This window comes from Lutra lutra, chromosome 3 (assembly GCF_902655055.1).
Source record: "Lutra lutra chromosome 3, mLutLut1.2, whole genome shotgun sequence".
NCBI lineage: Eukaryota > Metazoa > Chordata > Mammalia > Carnivora > Mustelidae > Lutra > Lutra lutra.
Genome location: NC_062280.1, coordinates 197568839 through 197589735, shown reverse-complemented (window position 1 = coordinate 197589735; position 20897 = coordinate 197568839). Strand labels below are relative to the sequence as shown.

The following is a 20897-nucleotide window of genomic DNA, read 5'->3' as shown; positions in this document are numbered from 1 at the left end:
CTGCTCTATGAGAAAAACAACCAAGACTTATTACGGGTACAATAAGTCTATTCTGTAATGGGCAATGAGCCAAGTTGCCTCTTTTCCAAAGAAATCAAGTTTCACTTCCACCCTGTTTTCTGAAAAACATTAATAGAAGTCCTGATTAGATTTTTCATTTTGACAGGAATCGTGTAAAATCTTCTCTTTCAGGAAATAAGAAAAACATCATTTGTCTGAAATTCACAAGTGATTCCACGTGATACTAAGTACTGTCACCCTGACCACCCTTGATACCATCAGAAGGCGTTTGCCCAGAACTGAAATCACACTGACACCTCAAGTTAGTCCAAACCCCGTGCTAACTCATCTCCCTAACTGTCCTCCCTACAATAACATTGTTTTTGTAACAATTCCACTTCTCCCTTTCTCCGTTATCCCTTCTTCCCTGGGGTACCGTGTGGACCCACGTAACTATTGAACCACTGCCTGGTGATGGAGGCCTGGCCTCTCCCAGCTCCTAGATTTCCTAACTCTCAGCTTTATCTCCACTGTTAGCTTCCTAAGCTCGCTAAATCCAAGAGTTGAAGGACGCTCTGGGCAGGCGACTAAAGGAAGCTGGTTCTGGCAAAGAGAAAGAAACACGTTCAAGCCCAAAAGGTGTTTGAACCCTGCACTTGATCCCTTTTCCTCGATCCTGACTAAAGGCATCACGTGAGATGGTCCCGGGCCCCCTGGAGCACACCGCCACCCCAGCAATGGGTGATTCCCAGGACGGCGGTGTGGGGACAGCATTCTGAATGAACTCTATCAGGCAGAAGAAATTACACAAGGTCGCTGTGCGCTGGTCAAGCTGGGAGTCCTCTGAAGAACCCTCATGGGGGTAAGGAGTTTCTGAGGTTGTTCCAAAAAGAGAAAGCCCAGGGTTTTAACTAAGGCAGAAACAGTGTAACTGGTAAGGGACGTGGACATACCAGAGGGACATCAGGGAAGCAGAATCTATTTGGTGACAATTCCATGTGAGAGATTTTGAAAAGAAAAGTGATGTTCAGATGGTTGGATTCCTGGCTAAAGGGCAGAATAGAATATGGACAGGGCACACAAGGAGAGTGGTAACTCCCACATCGGGCATGTGTTATTTCAAGTTGTCTGATATTCTAGTGTTATTAAACATTGAACAGTGTCAAGCAGAAGGTCTGCAGTGATCTCTGAGTTGGGGTCGGGGTGGGTATTCCTGGGAGCAGGCAGGCAGGTGGGCACAACACAAGGAACAGGGTGACATAACCCCGACATAGCAGGCGGCGGGATGTGAGAAGAGACTCAGAGACAATAGCTCTGGCGGCATCCACATTTTGGCGTCTGCGTGTGCAAGCGGCACATCCAAAAGACACGAAGGGAAAGCTCAGGGAAGGTGGAGAAGAGTACGAACGGTCATCGCCACCGCAGGGGAGTGCAGCTGCAGGGAGCAGTGGCACGCAGGTCACCCAATGGCACGGGGAACAAAGAGCAGAAGGGAGACCTGTCAAGGAGGCAGCGGCCGTCTCTGCAGGGACACTTCCAGCAGCGGCAGAAGCTGCACTGCGGTGGCTCCGGAGAGGAGACCAGGAGCTCAAGGAACCAAGGGGAGCGACCTTCTCTGAAAGGATGGATTTCCCGGGAAGGAGACAGGGAGCTGGCTGATGAAACGGGGCAAGCAGGGTGGAAAGCAGACAGTCTTCCCTGTGCCTTGCATCCATCGAGGGCCACCCTGTGCCCCCCCCCAACCCCTGCAGGGCTTTCTTCCCTTGCGGGAGCATTTTATAATCCTTTGCCTTCTGTGAAACCCAGCGGGTTGGCCTCATCATGCCTTCAAGCAGCGCGCTGCCTCTCGTTTTCCAGCCCGGGGAGCTCAGGCCCTGAGCAGTGATTAGCTGCTGTGCCCCGGAGGGGACAGTGGGTCAGCGGCCACTGTACAATCAGAACTTGTGACCAGTGAGTGGTCTTCCATGTAATCAGCTCGCTCCCAACCTCACCTGCCTTCAGCCACACGCATCCCGATGGGATCGAAACCAGGGGACACACACCAAAACCAGGGGTTTCAGTCTGGGTTTCCTGGGTTTCAGGTTTCAGTCTGGAAACCAGGCGACATGCACCAAAAATTCAAGGACTTGCAGCCACCCCGCTATTAAGAATGCAGTGTGGAAACACCGAGAACAGAGCAATAAGGACCATCTCATCGTGGGATACTCAAAGTGTCCGAGGCTATTGGCGCACGCTGTCATAGCAGATAACTCTAAAAGCACACCGACAAGGGGGCCCGGGAATAAATCGAATGAGACAGTATTCCCAGCAAGGGTGGCAGCCGATAGAGACATGTAGGAGGGACCCCGGCAGGAACGGGGAGCGGAATGAATGACCCGAGGGAGGGCAGATGGACGGGAGGCTCATGCCAGCGCAACGGCAGGTGCAAATGGAACACAGAATTTAAAACGGAGGAGACATTAAATGGAATTTGTTCCAGCAAACATGTATGTTACAAACCGATTGTGACAGCCCACGTCGTGATGGATTTTCTCCTAACCATTCGGAGTCAATGCCTCCCCCCTCTTCCTTCTCCCTTCATCACATTTAAAATCAACCTCGTGGGGCACCTGGGTGGCTCAGCTGGTCGGGCATCTGATTCTTGGTTTCAGCGGGTGTCGTGGTCTTGGGGTTGTGGGATCGAGCCCCGTGTCAGGCTCTGTGCTCAGTGGGAAGTCTGCTTAAGGGTTCTCTCTCTCTCTTTCTCTCTCTCTCATCCTCTGCCTCTGTTCCCCCACCCTGTGCTCATGCTCTCTTTCTCTCACTAAAGAAATGAAAAATAAAAAATAAAATCAACTTCCCAAAGGAATACACTTATTTTTTTTCTTTATAGAGGATAGATAATACTGCTTTTGCAAATACTAAAATTTATTTTTTTAGTTTTTTTAAGATTTTATTTATTTATTTGAGAGAGAGAGAGAGAGAGAGACAGCATGAGAGGAGAGAAGGTCAGAGGGAGAAGCAGACTCCCTGTGGAGCTGGGAGCCCGATGTGGGACTCGATCCCAGGACGCTGGGATCATGACCTGAGCAGAAGGCAGAGGCTTTAACCCACTGAGACACCCAGGTGCCCAGCAAATACTAAAATTTTTTTTATCAAACAAAATCCTTGGAGGAGCTGAAAGGCTTATCAGTCAGGTGAGTTCTTTTGCAAAGAAAGATGCTTGATTTTTAGTTTTCAAAGAGAAATGTGGGCCGCGGCGGCTATCAGAGCCTCAGAAGAACAGCTGAAAGGTGGAAAGGCACTGGCCCCACAGGTAACGCACAGCCGAGCTCTGCACGCAGTCAGAAACAGGCACCACCAGCCCGGGGTGTGCAAAGGTCCAAAAATAAACTTCGCAGCCGTGGGATGTGCAGGATGTCAAGCTTCCCTCCCCTTAGCAGTGACAGAAGCTGTCCCCAACGAGTCACCACTGACAAGAGGATGAATGACCTGACTGTGACCCTCCGGTAAGGAGCAGGTAAGGAGTGGGGACAAGATCAGGGAGCGGCACCCCTCCCCCCACGCTGCCTCTGTCACCCCAGCCCAGAGACTTGTGACCTTCAGTATGACAGCCTGGCTCACGTTGTCCCTAATGAAGATAATGGTACTCATGCCGCTTTCAGAATTAATGAAATAATTTTTTTTAAGAACTCGCTGGCTTCTCCGTGCTAATTATTATTATTATTCTAAGCCATTCTCGGAATAAACCTTTTGATACAAGCGATCTGGAGGAGGCAGAGAGGGCAGGGAACAGAGAGGCAGATGTGAGGGCTTTTCTTAGAAGCAAGGGCAGAGTCCAAGCGCTGTGTGGCTCTTAACATTTTTAAACTTTTTTGCTGACAAAAGACCATCCTTGAAAGGACTGGAGTTTCTTTGTCGTTATTTATACCTAAACAGAAAGGGGGAAAAAGAAAATAGAAAGTGGCAGACTTCTCCAGCTTGATGCCATATTGGGTTCAGGATTTCCGATACCTCCCACTTGGCCCATGCTGAACTTACTCATGAAATCATACGTTTAGTCTGTGCAATTAAACATTCTTTGTCAGGGGACGTGGCTGGGAGCTTGGGCTCATCTCTTCAGGCTAGCACCGCCACCGAGGCACCTGCTTCCAATACGGTACTCCCAAGCCACCAACAGTGGCGCTGGGAGGCTGTGCGGGCTGCCCTCGACTTAAGCCCTTGCTCACGGGCGTGTCCGTCTTGCAAGGACCACGGGCTCCTGCGACAACACACTTCAGATGACCAGCCTCTCATGAACTCAACATTCAGTTGTGCGGGTTCACTTTTGCCCCCTCCCAGTGGAGAACAGATTATAATTACCAACCCAGTCCCACTCAATACAGGCTTCAGACACTTGTTAAAATGTCCCTTCACTGCTGGCCTCCAGATTTCTGCGGCCTTGCAAAACGGCACTGACTAAACCAACAATGATCACGGTGGGAACAGCGAAAGGTCCCATGGAAAGAAGGACTTCACGTCACGCAGTCCGGGGAAAGCTCGTCCGTCTGCAGTCACGGTAGCTCGCCTAAAGATCAAACACGCGCTGGCAATTCTACCACGCGGCCCTTCGATCTTTCTTCGGCTTCTCAAACACCCGCCTACCATGTTCATCCAGATAGGTCAGCAGGATGAAGCTGGATTCCGTCCCCTCTACGGCGTAATCCAACGGGATATTTCCATTGACATCCTGGAGAAGGACGTCAGCTCCAGCCTGTGAGTGCAGAAGAACAAACAGAACGTGACGGATACTGTTAGCAGAGGAAGCAGATCAAAACTCTCACTTCTAGGTTAGGCGGGACACAGGCGCAGGAAGTCTGTGGCAGATACGACCCTGCAGAATCGCAGGAAACCGTGATTACGTGGCAAGAAAAGTACAGCAGTTACTTTGTGAGAAACTCCAATAAGGCTAAAACCATTAAACTGACCTTTGCAAAGGCCTTAGTCCCGACTACTTCCCCCAGCCCCCTCTCGCTAAACCCCGATTTCCAGCCCATGACCACGAAGCCAACCCCACCTTGTCATTTGCCTTGTTTCTGACACAGCAGAAACTCCCCGTGCCTGCAGAGTCTCCATGGAGAACTTTTCTATGAACTTCAACCCATCCTCCCCAGACGATCATATAAGCCCCTCAAGGCCCTTGCTCTCTGTGGAAAGTCATCTGAGAGCTTTTCTCCCCTACCATGTTTTAATAAATGCTTCGACTAATGGCTTCTGGCTGTTTGTCTTTTTCTTTTTTTCTTTCTTTTTTTTCCTCCTTCCAGAAACTATTTTCTGAAAAAAGCACCATCTGTAGATACCAATGGATGACGTGTATTAAATATGGCCATGACAGTTCATTCAGCTCCAAAGCAGCCTTCGTCAGGCGCCTCGGAGGATGCCTGTCCCCCCCGGCCCCCACCCCCGCCACCCATCCCAGCTGAATACAATGACAGATGTACCTGCCCTTTGAAAAAAATTTGCTCACGTAAATCTTTAATGAGCTCCATAAAATTTACCAGGCCTGCTTTGCATCTTTTCTTCAAGGGCATGGCGTGACCACGTCCCCACTGACCAAGGCTCCCCATTCACCTCACGAGTCATGGAACTCAGGTCAGGGAAATGAAAGTCTTCCCCTATTCCCTTTACCGAATACAATTCTATGCTGTGATGTTATTGAAGTTCACATACTCTCTGAATCCCTAATGTGACATGAAAAGGTGTGTGACATTCATAATCTTATACACCGAAATGGGGGCTTTTCGCCTTCTGTTATTCGAGACCTGTATTAAAAAACAGCTTTCCTATACCTTACCGAGTCCACACAACGTTTGCAAAGGACTGCTCTAAGTATCCTGTGAGGACAAAGCTAAAAGTAGATTCCAGTGGCAAAACCATGTCTATCTCGCTGTCTTGCCTGCAGAGAACTATGCCATTCACCTCCCCACCCAGAGTACACCACATTCTATTTTCTGTAATCATATAAAGCTACTCCTGTATTTGAACATATTAAGTTCTATAATGCAGGTTTTCACTTGGCTAAGGGAGCAAGTAAGTTTAACGTCCTTAAGACTTCAAACAATCTTCTTGGTGCATTTAATTTTTTGAAGTTATTCAGAGTTTGAAAAGTAGTCACTTGAGGCAATACCGTGAAGCAGACTCTGCTAATGAGTCTTCTCCTTCACTGTCCACGCAGGAGAGGAAGATTTTGCATAACTACTCAAGTGTCACTTGTTAATGAACCAATTAGGAGAGAGGGAACTGCAGGGTGTCCTTGTCGACTTCAGCCCTCACAAGCAGATGTCAATCATTCCCTTTTTCCCCCGTGCATTGATGTTCCGGCTAGAATCTTATCTCTGCCAAACATCTGCATACAAGGCAACAGTGACTATACCTGTTGAACAGAAGAGTCATGTATCATCAGTAACAACAAAAAGAAGGAGGAGGACAGCCTGGTGTTGAGGAGGTTGGTGAACTTGGAGAGAAGGCTTCCTACTCTTCTCAGAAATAGTGAGGCTCCTTCAAAGCAAGTCTGAAACAGACACCTGCTGCTCACTATTTCAGCTGGGCTGTTCATGGCAATTCCAGCCCATTCATCACTCACCAGTCCGTGCTGCGCAGTCACCTGGTGTCCCCCTGTACTGAAGGGAGTCCTCCCTGGGGTGGGAAACTTCCCTCATCAAAGACCACAGCTTAGTCCCCGTTATGTCTCCCACTTACTATTGTGCCTGGCCCATGTTAGACACTAAAAAAGGTTTACTGGGGGGAGGGGGGAGGCAAAAGTGAACTTAGACTAATTATTAAAAATTAAGGCAGACAACTATAATTTTGAACTAAATTTCCTGACCTTTATTTTATGGGTTCTTGAATAAAATTACAAAATCACTACATGCATTTGTACATTTCCTGCCTTTGCTCTTTTGGGTGGATATTTGTGACCCTCCCTTCCCTCTTGCCTTCCTTCCTCTCTCCTGCTGTTTCTTCCTTCCTTCCTCCCTTCCTTCTTCCCTTTCTTCCTTCCATCCTTCCCTCTCTCCATCTCCCTCTTCCCTCTCTCCCTCTTTCTCCCCCTCTTCTTTCTTCCACCACTGGACAGGGTGAGAGTGCCCCAAGTGCAGGGGGCCCTCGTGCTGGGCCCCCTCCCCACTGACCATTAGGTCTTGGGAAAGGGCCCCAGACAGGCTGAGCTATGTGCAGTAAGAACATTGGTCCCCATGGATCCCCTGAGAAGCTGTGTATCTGGAATTGTACACCTATTAAAGAAAACAAAAATGGAAAAAACCACCATTGATAATGTTCGCAACTGGTTACCATTCTTAGCATGACTGGCTCAAGCATTAATATGCACTTTTAGTTGTTAATGGATCCCACTGGAACGGAGGGGCTGAGGGCTTGCAGAGTAAGACTTCTCCTCAAAATGTCAGAGATCTGCCTCAAGACCATCAGGATGGTCTGATTTCCAGCATACAGAAAGGAAAACGCCCATGGGGTTGGGAATTAGTAACATTTATAACGCATTGTGCCAGTACTTGTTTTTTTAAATATTTTGAGCCACCCATAAGATGAATTTTCTCAGTTTTGCAAAGTGAGAGCCAATAAGTCATTTGCTAAAAATACCCCCTTTGCATTGTCCCTCTTTAATATGAAATTTGAAAAATTATAAAAGTATATATGTTCTAAAATATCTTTCCCTTCCAGACATGATATTCTTAAATACTTCTTTAAAAAAAAAATTCTTATTACATTTCAAATTTCATTCCACGGGTGCTAAGAGTCCACTAAACAGTTTCTCAGCACCGAATATCAGGGAGAAGGGCTCCTGAACTGGGCCACATATTAATTACAGTGTTTCCGTGGATACGGGGCTCACTATTTTCAGTACAGAATGTGGGCGCCGACAGCAAACATGAACTTCCATTTCCCCGTGTGTGCCGGTGTGTGCTTTTCACAGCGCACACCGCGGCTTCATGCCAGGGCAAGAGAAGCAGGACAAGGCCAGGGTTTTAGGCTAGACTTTTAAACACAGGACAAAGATGTCCAAGGTTGTACCTACTCTGTGATACGAGAACAACTGTCTAAGCCATCACAACGTGCTTTCCGAAGCTCAAACAATATTTTAAAATAACTGGATGCTGTACTTTATCAAAACAGATGGTTTAGGAACTGGCTGTGTAAAGGGATAGCCAGAGTGAGGAGAGATGGTAGGAACACATTCCTTCTCATTTATACCCAGGGCCCGGAGCACCCCGAGCCCTGGGAAGCATGTGTGTGAACTCAGGCACGCGTTAGTGTGTGCACGCGGGCACGTGTGTGCAAAGCCTCTTCCTAGCTCTACTTTCCTACGCCTGATCACCGGGTGGTCCCATTTCCTATACTAACTGTCGTCACTGTCCTTTGTCTTCCTCAAAGAATGCTCACGTTAAGAAAAACTTGCATTAGTGAGAACAGCTCAACCAAAACGTTATCCTTGTGCAGTGCAGACCGTGAGGCACGCTTTCAGTTTGGCCTCAAGACAATCAATCACATCATGATGGATATTCATGAGGGAAATGAAAGTATTCGATGTTCTCTATGCAAAATCCCGCTCCTCAAATACTTCCGTCAGTTGAGAACTGGACGTTTCCTACAGGAAGCCCTGGGCACATTTTCTCTAAGGAAGGCCACCCAACCTCCAGCCTGTCCTAACCTATGGTCCTTGGTATTGGAAATGGAACTCAAGTATACCACTCCCCCGCCCGCCAGATAGGAACCTTATTTACTGCCTATCCGATGACATATGAACCCATAAGGGCACCTTTCCTGTAAATAAACACTGGATCGGTTGCTTTATGTTACAATTTAATGTCAGTGAATATACTCACCACGTCTTTCATTCAGTCATAATTCTCTAACACATTAATACTGGAATTTTAATGAGAGGCACATGATGGCATCTTAATAAGCAAATGCCACTTTTCATAGGCTAACATTTTCTGGTAACTCTATTTTGATGCAGTTTCATGTTTAATTAAAGTTGCAAGAACAGTACAAAGAGGTCCTGTGCACCTGCTGGGGGTTGAATGGCATCCCCCCTTGCCCCCCACCTGCAGAAACACCGAAACCGTAATCCCTAGTAGCCGTGAAGGTGGACTTACTTGGAAACGGAATGGGTGCAGACGTAACTAGCTGAGTTAAGATGAGGAGTCCCGGGGACACACACGTAGAGGGAAGGTGGCCACATGAAGACAGAGGCAGAGATGGGGACCACGCAGCCAACGGCCAAGGAACACCGGGTGGCCCCGAGAGCTGGGCCAGGTAAGGTAGGAGCCTCTTCTAGAAGCTACAGAGAGGGCACGGCCTTGCTGACACCTTGTTCAGACTCCTGGCCTCCAGAACTATGAGGCCGTAAATTTCTGTTGCTTTAAGCCCTTTAGTTTGTGGTATTTTGTTATAGCAACCTTAGGAAACTTATACTCGGCCCTTTACCCAAATTCACCAATTTATACTTTACCCTTATTTTTGCACTCTCTCTCTATTTTTCCCGAGTCTCTTTTTTTAAAGATTGATTGATTTGTGAGAGAGAGAAGGAGAGGGAGAGGGAGCACATGCAGGCACAAGAGCAGGGAGAGGCAGAGGGAGCGAGAGAATCCTGCTTAGACTCTGAACTGAGCACAGAGCCTGATGAGGGGTTCGATCCCACAGCCTGGAGATCAGGAACCAAAACCAAGAGTCAGAAGCTTAACTGCCTGAGCCACCCAGGTGCCCCTCCTGAATCTCTTGAAAGTGAATCACAGGTACCACCTCGCTTTACTCCTAATATTTTAGTACGTATTTCAAAAGAATAATGGTAATTCTTGTGCATAAAAGTTATTGCATCACAACATTCAGCATTACTAAACACTATTATAGAAACCACCATGCACATCCAAATGTCATTAATTTTTCCAAGCATATTACTGATAGCCATCTCCCCAGCTCAGGAGGTAACCCACGGTCCCCCAGTGCATGTAGTTGTCCTTTCTTTTTAATCCTCTCCAATTTGGAACAGCCCCTGTCTTTTCATTTAAAACAATATTTTATTTATTTTTTTAAGAGAGAGAGAGAGAGAATGAGAGCAAGAGAGCATGAAAGGGGAGAGGTCAGAGGGAGAAGCAGACTCCCTGCAGAGCAGGGAGCCCGATACGGGACTCGATCCTGGGACTCCAGGATCATGACCCGAGCTGAAGGCAGTCGCTTAACCCACTGAGCCACCCGGACACCCAGCGCTGTCTTTTCAAGGCCTTCTTCACATGACCTTACAAGAAGGTTTTTGGCAGGCAAATCACAGAGGGGGCAGCATGTTTGTCCCATCGTACCCCATCTGATGGGTGTGTGATGTCCCTTGGTCCCATCACTGAAGACGTTAACCTTGGTCGCTGGCAGAGCTGAGGTTAGCCAGGTTTCTGCACTGAGGAACCACATCTAGGAACCCATGAGTGCACGCTGATATCAACAAACACATGAATACCCAAAGAGAGGGGAGAAGAAAAGCCTCCTCCTTACAACAGAATCCCAGCTCACACATGCAGGAAGCATGACAAGGTTAGAACCTGGCACTCGCTCTAGTCATAATGGATTCAGATGAATCGAGGGATGTTAACACTATGTTCCTGGTGCCGGAAAGGCGGAAGTTTGAAGGAAACTTTGATGAGGAATAGAATATTTACACAGTCCTCAAATATCCTGCCGCAAAATATTCCACTTAAATATAAAAATGTTGGCGTCTAACATGATAGGGAAAATAGAAAATTCTGGGAGCGGATGTTTCGTGCTTTTGAATTGCAGATGGTTTCCCTTCTTTCTGTAGAAAATTTTGCATTATGTGCTAGCAAGAAAAAACGAGGTTGTCCCAAATGAATGTATAATGCACGGGCAATTATTTTGGTTCGGAACACATGCTAATAGCATTCTGCAAGCTTTTAGTTTAAGGATACTGGGAACTGCACTGTGGGATCAGAGGGGTCACCTCCACTCTTTCCCAAGGCTTCAGGTGTCCACGTCCTCTGGACCCCAACCTGTTAAAGATCATCTCCAGATTTTTTTAATTCACTTGAGCAAAAAAAGAGTGTTTGGGAAGCACGACAATATTCACTTCTGAACTCTTCATGGCATCTCATATTAACTAAACAATAAAAGTTGCTATCCTACAAGAAATGCACATTCAAGAGAAAGAAACATATTTTGATGAGAAGAAGAAATCTGCACGGGGCTTCTGGGTTAGAAATCCATGAAAGTTTAATTGTGTGTTTCCGGTATCTTACATTCATTGAGGAAGTAAGTTAGACCAGGCCGTTCAGAGATGGAAAGTGGGACATCAGAACTCAGGGAGCTGCAAAACACTGACATGACCATCAAGGGTGTTTAACTTAGAGCTTACGGAAAGCAGGAAAGGGGGATGGAAGTTCTCCTGGCACCACGTAATGAGGCGTGGCATCAGAGACGCCGTGCCAAGTGTCGGGTTGCTGTTTGCCAGTTTCATGACCGAGGGCAATACACCTAATTCAGCCCCTTAGTTTGCAAACTACAAGCAACTGTTACTAGTTAATGGAGATGCCAGTTCTCCTCAGTCTAAGCCCAGCACAGTGCTGATGTACAGTAGGCACTACAGCTCTCCTAATAAAAGCAATCAGCAAAGAAATAATACCTTATTAAATGTGGTCTTTGTAAAGACAAGCATGAGCTATGCTGTATGAAATCATCCATCCTTCCCTGCACATAGGTGTTAGCTGGGTCCTGAATTCAAGTTCCAAAAAGCGTGGGCAGAAGGAAACAGCGCGCGAGAGAGAAGTTTAGCCCAAGCTCCTTGAATGCTGAGGTGGTGTATTCGGTTTGGTTGCTTCCCTTCTTCCCCTCACGCTTACTGGACAGTGTATTTCACAAATCCAGCAATGAGGAAGCAAGATGATTTCAGTCAAAGGCGAGAAATACTTATACAACGTCATGCCCAGAATACACAGGTCCAGCGATGTTAAAAGTTTCAAGTGCCGCATCTAATGCAAACCAGAAAAAAAAAAAAATCTGAATGCCTTCTACTCTGCTGTTGACAAAAATGCACTGTGCTCTGAGACGTATGAGGGAACTCTTTGTAAATCTGTTCCTTAAAAAGAACCCACATGCAACAAAACACTTTTATGAAAGATTGAATAGAAACGTACAGGTACTTCTGGAAGAGATCTCCCAAAAATCTATTCAACCCATTTATTTCCTGGTAATTTACTACTTCAGTTTTGAACGTGTGTCTTCCAGCCAGTGACCCAGGGAAACTGTGTAGACCCTCTACTGCTGCTTACAACCAATTATTTGAGAATGAAAACAAAACTTTCTAGCAATCCTGTCTTCAAGAACGAACTCCAAAAGCCACAAAATCTTCAAATAAATCAGAACAAAGACAGCAAACTCCTTTTATACAAAGACAAGCAAAACGCCTAAGACTCCCCCAAAAATGAAACCTAAAATCACTGAACAAAAAAAGTAATAGGTTCTGACCCAAAGGGCCACCAAATGCCATCAGGAAAGACAGAGGCTCATGTTCTGGGAACTATCTATTCTCTGTACCCTGCATCACTTTTCACTTATTGCCGTTGAATTGGGTGATTGGCAGAAATGCTATTTTACCAGTTACATCCAGAAAGCAACCTCTCTCATTCTGAAATATTCATGCCACCAAAAGGAACAGGTGAAGAAAGTGTTAAACCTTAAAACCTGGAGACACTGAATTGCCACCTCTTTCCCCAAGGCTCTACTGAGACATTCCAGTTGAAAGCACTATGGCCATGAGGAAGGGAGGGTGTCAGGTAGGGTATGCACCAGCAGATACCTGTAAGAGTGAATTACTCCTGATGAGCACCAGTGAATGGTGCTGAGAGGGAAGAAACCATCTTCCTGCCACAGGCCGCCTCTCTTGTACTTGAGTCAGAACACCCAGAGGATTCCTGAGCTCCCATCTGCCCACAGTCACAGAAACTCAGGGAACAGAGGCAGAAGATCCATTCATCCGTGGTCTCAAGCTGAGACTTTCCCATGGGTTTGCACGGTTGGAGCACAGAGGGAAAACTAAAAGCATGCAACTTTCCTCCTGCTTCTACTCTGTTAGCAGATAATGTAGGAAGCAATGCCACCAGGGAATCCTTTCATTCATTAAGAACTATGCATTAAGCCCCTTATTATAATTAAAATGTACTTTGAGATTAATGATTATGAAGTTTTCTGGTAATAAAAGTTTTAAAACCTGTAGGACCACCATTTAAATTTTATAACAGTTGAAATTACATTGGAGGAGATTTTTACAGCTCAATCTGTAAACATCCTGAGGTCAGTAATTACTACTTTGGGAGCATGTAAATATTTATTGGTGGCCCTGCTGCCATGCTACGTAACAAACGATGTCAAGAAAACAAAATATGTCAGAAAGAAAGGATAATCGGAGAATTCCAAGTGAACGGGTATGGATAGCACTGACAGCCATACTAAAGAAGCCCCGACATGTTTCTACAAATGACCAGAGTTTCATGGTTACATAGCAGTGGGCAGATGTGACGGCGCCTGGGTTCGTGGGACCACGGCCTCAATCCTCATCTTCCAGACCAAAGATGAAAAGTCAACGTGTAGGGACATAAACATAGTTATTTAACATGAAATAGATATAAAAACCAGAGGAGCCATCTAGAAGAGTCCAAAGGGATTGTATCCGGGAAGAAAAATGTGCAGGGAAGGACACAGCTAATATGACAAGTCTTCCAACAAGTCCCGTAGAACTATCTGGCTTTCTAGATACTGGTTGTATGACAGATACAAACTGGAAGTGAAAACAATGGCATACATGAAATAATTTATGTCATGAAATGTGTATTGTCAGGATCACGAAATGATGTAATAACAGTGTCACAAGCATAGAAAAAGTAATGAAAATTTTTTGAAAATGTCTAAAATAGGAGAACACTTAACTAAGGCCATTTGTATAATCCAACCACATTTCACTAAAGCATGTTGTAGAAGAAACTTCTAAGACCTGGAGATGTACAGCATGTGTATATAAAAAGATGGGCGTATTATTAAACCACTGCCAACCCGGCCAGCCTTCCAAGTTGAAAATGATGGTGGACACATTTTGTGTTACACTGGGGTGACCACCCAGCACCCACCTATTTTCCCTCTTTGAGACTGAACGATGCTGTTTAGCATGTGGGCAGCTCTTCATAGGCACACGGTCAAAGCCCTAACTGACACTCAAAGTACCATTTCTCTATTAACTACTAAACTAATACAAATAACATTTCTCTATTAAATACCAAAGTAAATACGTGAAGCGGTTCCACATAATAGAATGGCACTCGATACCATTAGTGTTGCACAAGGTAGAACTTGCACGATCATAAAAACAGAATGCTGGGTATGCGCTCCAGATTACCACCAAAATAGTTCTGGGTTTCTCCTCTCCTCTCCTCTCCTCTCTTTTCTTTTTTTAAGACTTTATTTATTTATTTGCTAGAGAGAGAGAGGACATGCCAGGGGAGCAGCAAGTAGAGGGGGAAGCAGGCTCCCTGCTGAGCAAGAAGCTGGACGTAGGACTCCATCCCCTGGCATCATGACCTGCGCTAAAGGCAGACACAACCGACTGAGCCACCCAGGCGTCCCACTTCTAATTGACATGAATACACAAATTGGTGCTTTTAAGAATCTCTCTTTCCTTTAGTGACTGCCTTAAACTCCTGGACAGGAGGAACATTATCGAAGGTCAACTATCAGAGGTCTTTTATTCTGGTATCTCTTTCTCATTACAACTCTAACCTTATTATTTCCTGTGTCTCCCCGCCTAGTGCCACGACTCCTTCACAGCCATAACTTCCAGCTGACACATGATCCTTTCTACTCAAGGAGGTTTATCCGTGTCGTCTGTGTTGGAGTCAGCTGCCTCCCCCTTTAGTAACTCCGTTATACTTTCCCCAACTAACCAGTTTGACCCATAGGTAGGGATATCTCCATGCCCCTATCTAGCAGGAAGACGTTACAGAAGATGGGACCGTCCACCTTCAACAGCCTTAAAGATTTATGGGTCACAATTGTTCAGGAGGGAAATGATAAGGGAGCAGAAGGTAAGCTGAGGACAAAGCACAAGAGGACACCCTACAACACCCCCCTAAGCCCCCCACCCCAGTGTGGGATACGTGTGACTTTCCTCATGGAAGCTCCCAATTGTCTTAATGTTAGGGCCTTACTCAGTAAGGGGCGGGCGGGGCTAGGGAGAGAGAGAGAGGTAGGGGGCCAAGGGATCAGGCTTGCAAAATTCAAAAACCAGAGAAAAGGTAACAAACCAGACTATTGGTCCTAGGTGTCAGACACCCGGGTTTTGTAATAGCTGCTTCCGACCAAGAGAATTACCTGACCCTATGAAGGAAGTAAGCCACCGAAGGCATCATTACTAGTCCTTGCTCTATGGTGATATCAATAGAGATGTTACAAGAATTTAAGTTCCCTGGTTAGCTTTCTGTAAAAGCACCCCTAAAAGCCATCAGTGGCAACCTTGTTGGGACCCCTCTCAGTCTTGAGAGCTTTTTCTGTACCTTCATTTAATGGAAATATCCCTTTAATGAGGAACAGAAGCCAAGCTTAGGACAAAGCAGAAGCTGACACCCCACAACCCCCCACCCCCACCCCCCACCATGAGATATAAGCGACGACGTTCCTCCTGTGCTCTGAGTTGCTCTAAAGCTGAGGATAGGAAAAACAAGTAATTAATTCATAGAGATCACAGTCCTGCAAGACAGGAGTCTCCCTCATTTACAAATGTCTTAGCATTCTATAAGAACAAAGCATTTCATCAATAACCAACTAGCTTCCAGAAGGAAATGTAGATACCATTAAATGTCCTTTTAAACCCCGTCCCCGCCCCCAGACAGATGCAGAATGTAATGCTCCACCAGGAGGCTCCCAACGATCTGGTAATGCCTTGGTAGAGGGAAAAACAACCTTAACTTGACAATGGCAAGGCTTCAGGTATCCTGTGAGTCTTCTTTAACATAAGAAAATCCTTTTGAAACCTTCACTTTCCTTACCTCCCAAGTGTATAATGAGCCACCCCTCCTGACCCCAGGACAGCAGCTCTTTCTGCCCAGGGGTCCTGTCCCTGTGCTTTAATAAACCACCATTTTGCAGCAAACACCTCCCCCAAGAATTCCTTCTTGGCCTTTGGCTTCAAACCCTGATGTCTTCACTCACTCTCCTTTGTTCTCGAGACTCATTCTCCGACTCTGTGAGACAAGAACTTCGCTCTCTGGCACCATTTAGGTGCCAAAACCCGGGAACACTTCCTCCAAAGGGTGAGTAAAAGGGGACTCTTCTTCTCCTTCCTGGGAGATGTCCCTCTTAGATCAACTCTTCTCATAAGCAGTAAAACCAGGCACCTGTTGGCCACTTAAAGACAAAGCTCTCAGCTGCTGGTCTGAAGTCTCAGGTGACAGGCTTCTGGAGAAAGCTGTGGTCAATCCCCCTTTCCTCAAAGGAAGGAAATGTTGGCCTAACCCTACCCAGTTCTCCTTTCTATTCTTTGGCTTTTCTTAAATGACTTTCTCCAGCATTGTTACTAGAGGGAAAAACAACCTGAACTTGATAATGGCAAGGCCTCCAGACCTTATAGGTCCTCATTAGCATATGAAGGTTCTTTTGAAAACCTCCCTCTTCCTTACCTCCCCACCTCTCAAGTGTATAATCAGCCTCCCCTCAGGAACCCCTGCAGCAGCTCTTTCTTCCCAAAGGTCCTATCCCAGGGCGCCTGGGTGGCTCAGTGGGTTAAGCCGCTGCCTTCGGCTCAGGTCATGATCTCAGGGTCCTGGGATCGAGCCCCACATCGGGCTTTCTGCTCAGCAGGGAGCCTGCTTCCTCCTCTCTCTCTGCCTGCCTCTCTGCCTACTTGTGATCTCTCTCTGTCAAATAAATAAATAAAATCTTAAAAAAAAAAAAACAAAGGTCCTGTCCCAATGCTTTAATAAAACCAGTATTTTGCACAAAAAAAAAAAAAAAAAAAAGGACAGGCTACCAATACATACACACAGTATCAGATAAATTCCGTATAAATTCTAACATGTGGGGAAGAGGAAAGACAGATTACAAAACACATCAAAACATATTCACTGATTATCTCTATGTGATCGAATTATTAGAGATTATTAATTTTCTTCTTTATATTTATGGCTTTCTTTCAATTTTCTACAATAAATGTGTGATATTTATACTGAGAAAAATCTTTTTGTAGAATAAACAATGAACAAAACTATGAAAGGAGGTGAAAACATAGGACCATTCTCTTGGGTTCACGGAAAGTTTCCAAGATACTGAAGTCGAAGGTGAGAAGGGAAATGTGAGACAAGTCGGCGATTGTCTGGTGAGCGAGCCTGAGTGACTCTTCAATAAGTGAATGGCTACCATATAAATAACAGTCAACCATCCAATTAAAAGATACAATTTCGTAAGCAAGCATATTGAATAAGTGTTTCCGAGAAAAAGCTAAGACAAGAAATCATGGGTTCCACGTTAGTAAAGAGCCCCTCTGTGGTTAGGGTAAATGGAACATAATTTCAAGGTATTGGGCAAGCCGCTTATATTACATGTCCTGCTAAGCTGCACATTCGCCTTCGTATTAAGGTTTTGTGTGAACCACACAATATTCATTCACTAAGACCAGCATGAAATGAGCCAGCGTCTTCCCACCGCATTGCTTGCTCATGTAATTTTTCTCCAATGCCAGTCAGGGTACTCAGCTTTCTCAAAAATCATATTTTGGGGGCGCCTGAGTGGCTCACTTGGCTAAGTGTCTCACTCTTGGTTTTGGCTCAGGTTATGATCTCATGGGTCCTGGGATCCGGCTCCAGCCCAGCCGGGCTCGGTGCTCAGCAGGGCGTCTGCGTGAAGAGTCTTTCCTTCTGCCCCTCCTCCCACTCCTGGGCATGCTCTCTCAAATAAACAAATAAATCTTTAGAAAAAAAAATCATATTTTGTTCATCTGAACACTCCATACTTTGTTCTGAGAAAATACAATCTTTTCCAGGTCTGTTGACCAGCAAACTGTGAATACAGTTGATATTTTCAGTCCCTACACACCTTGCGCCAATGGTCTCTGTGTGATTTATCTCTGATGCCTCATAGTATCAGCTCCTCTTTTTTTTCTTCTTTCTTTTTTTCTTCTAGAATATTCTATTACAGTTGTACTGTCCCACACCACAATGTCTACACACATAAGGAGGGGAGACCTCACAGGGTTTATGTGTCCTTGCATTTGAACTAGGGATGCAGTCGGCCACCTTCCTAGCCTGTCCGTTTCCATGTTCGAATGACCAGCTTCTCGGGTTAATTTCAGGTCCCCCCTCCACAAGGAAATGCTGCCGGCACGTTTCCCTGGACTTCACAACAGTACCCATTTCTGGTTTGCCTTCCAAATCTGGCTTCTCTTTTCCAGTCTTCTCTGCAGATTCCTGTTTCTCTAACCATCCTCTAATTGGCTTACTTCAGACCCTCTTTTAAATGTTTCTTTTTTGGGACTTCACATTTTGACAGGCTGATCTGATTTACTCCAGGGCTTCTGTTTCTGTGGGTGCAAATAAGATTCTCTCTCTCTCTTTCTCTCTCAACTCCCAGGACCAACTGCCTCCTAGATTTCTCCATGTACACCTTCCATGGATCCTGACCTTGACACGTTCGACCGGGAAGCATGGCCGTCCCACAGAAAAGTACTTCTCCACCGGTGTTTGCACCGTCCCTTCCAATTTCCCAAACACAGAAGGCCTGGAGTCACGTTTAAATTCTCTCTCCTTCTTTAACATTAAAAAAAAAAAAAAAAAAAAAAACAAAAAACAAAAACCACAAAACCCCTGCATTACTGTTGATTTCACCTTCACATATATCATCGATATTTCCTTCACTCTCATCACTATACCCTACACCCATAGCGGCTTGCCAGCGTTTCAGGTGATCTGCTCTGCCCTCAGTGAGGAGCCCTTAGTCTCAGTCCATGTGTACCCAGAGCCCTGAGGACAAAGTTCTATTTTTCCCGTTACAGCTGTCACCCGAAGCTGAGATTTGACACATGGCGTGCACAAAAGCATTGATGTAAATATGTTAATGATTATACACTAAGAAACAAATTAGCATTTATGCTCACCTTTTACTTTCTCTCCTATACCAGAGTATCAATGCTTATGGCCAAAGACCCTGTTTTTCTTGTTGCTCATGTATCCTCAGGAGCAAGCATAGCCCTAGGCACAGGGCAGATTCTCAATAAAAAATGTACTTGATGAACGAATGAACAGGTGAATTCACATCGTAAGTTAACCAGAGATATTTTTGAATATAGTGTTTCCATTTTCATCCTAAGTTAGAGAGGAAGAATGATAGCTTACAGCTTATTGAAGAGGGCTTTCTTGTTCTAAAATAGTCATTCGAATTTACACTAATTCAGAGAATAGTTCCTGTGAGAAGCAGGTAAGTCTGACGGCTGGAGGAAAAGGTGACACGCATCTGGATTCAAAGGCCACAGAGCAGATCTGCCAATGGTGTTCTGCAAGTTAGAGAGGTGGCTCCTTCTCTAAACCCAGCCCCAGACCATCGTTACACCTGCAATGGTTTTAAGAACCTCTTTTGATGAGGTATTTTTGATGAGGGCCAGCGTCCCTGCCAAACTGTGAAATCCCATAATTCTGTCCCAGGTTCTGAGGTCTCCCTTTGCATTTTAATAACTGCCGTTCTCAGAGGAGGCCGGAGAAGTGGTAGAAAAACTCTAAGGCAAAAATTCTACCTTCGAGGTGTTTACAATTTAAGGAGTCCAGTTAAATGTACCAAATAATCCCCAATGGAATCAAAGCACAAGGAAGACAGTAGATACAGAGAGGTGGCAGAGATGGGGATGGATGTGAGCTTTGGAAACAGACAAACCCCCAGTGAGTCCCTGCTGGGCAGTGTTGCTGACTGCAAATCCAGGCAGTGACATCACTGAGACCAAGTGTCACCTCACTTGCAGGTGAGACGGAACTGGTGATGGGCAGGAGGGAGGACGCGGGATGTGATGGGCACTGGCTGTTCTACACAACTGGTAAATCACTGACCTCTACATCTGAACCTGACGAGGTGCGAATATGCTGGCTAACTGAATTTAAAAAAAAAGAAGAAGTCTCAAAATATTCCATTGTTGAGATTTTCTCATCATCCGTGACCTTCCAATGAACTCTCCCTGATATCCAACGTTCTGCCCTCCAGTGTTTACGCTGCCAACTAAACTCCACTCAGAGGAGTCACAGAGAGGGGAGACCCTGGATCCTGGGTGGGGCCAACTCCCCAGGGGGCGGGCAGAGTGTCCTTTCTCTCCTCCTGCCACCCTGAAAAGCTTCCTCAGCTTTTACTTGTGTTTCACGGCCCGGTCTTGTTAGAGAGATTTTCTAAGCTGTCTGGGGTCCCTGGTGACTCTCTGTTCTTCTTAGAACCCCACACTGGCTGAAAGCAGTGTGAAGCCCCCGTAAGCTAGAAGGATCCAAGTGAGACAGAGACCCCAGGATCCAAGGGCTCTGCTCTGGGCCCTGCTGAGCTAGACGATTCAGCTCCAGGCTTGTAAAAGCCTCCTCAGGATGCCCCTGGCCTGGGGACGCCCAAAACTTTTCCTAGGATCACCCTGTATTTGCCACTTTCATGATTTGAGAATGGAGGCAGGTGGTAAGAGCGTCCCCATGGCTGAGGGCAGCAGGACAGGCAGGCAGCAGGACAGGCAAGCGGCAGGACCAACAATGCAATTCTAGAACCCATGTTTGCCGACTCTGAGAACCATCGAGAGAGGAAAGCAGCAGGTGCCACTGGACCTACGGCGCACGGCCCCTAAGAGGAAGCCCCGCACTGCACAACCCCCA

The 20897-nt window shown here is 46.0% G+C and overlaps 1 protein-coding gene across 1 annotated transcript in view; it reads right to left on the bottom strand.

The window, feature by feature from the left end:
• The window catches only part of MYO16 (myosin XVI), a 438349-nt gene that overhangs the window by 354822 nt on the left and 62630 nt on the right, over nt 1-20897 (bottom strand). The window contains 1 exon segment of the mRNA XM_047720392.1: nt 4624-4732. Coding sequence (XP_047576348.1) covers nt 4624-4732 — 109 coding nt within the window.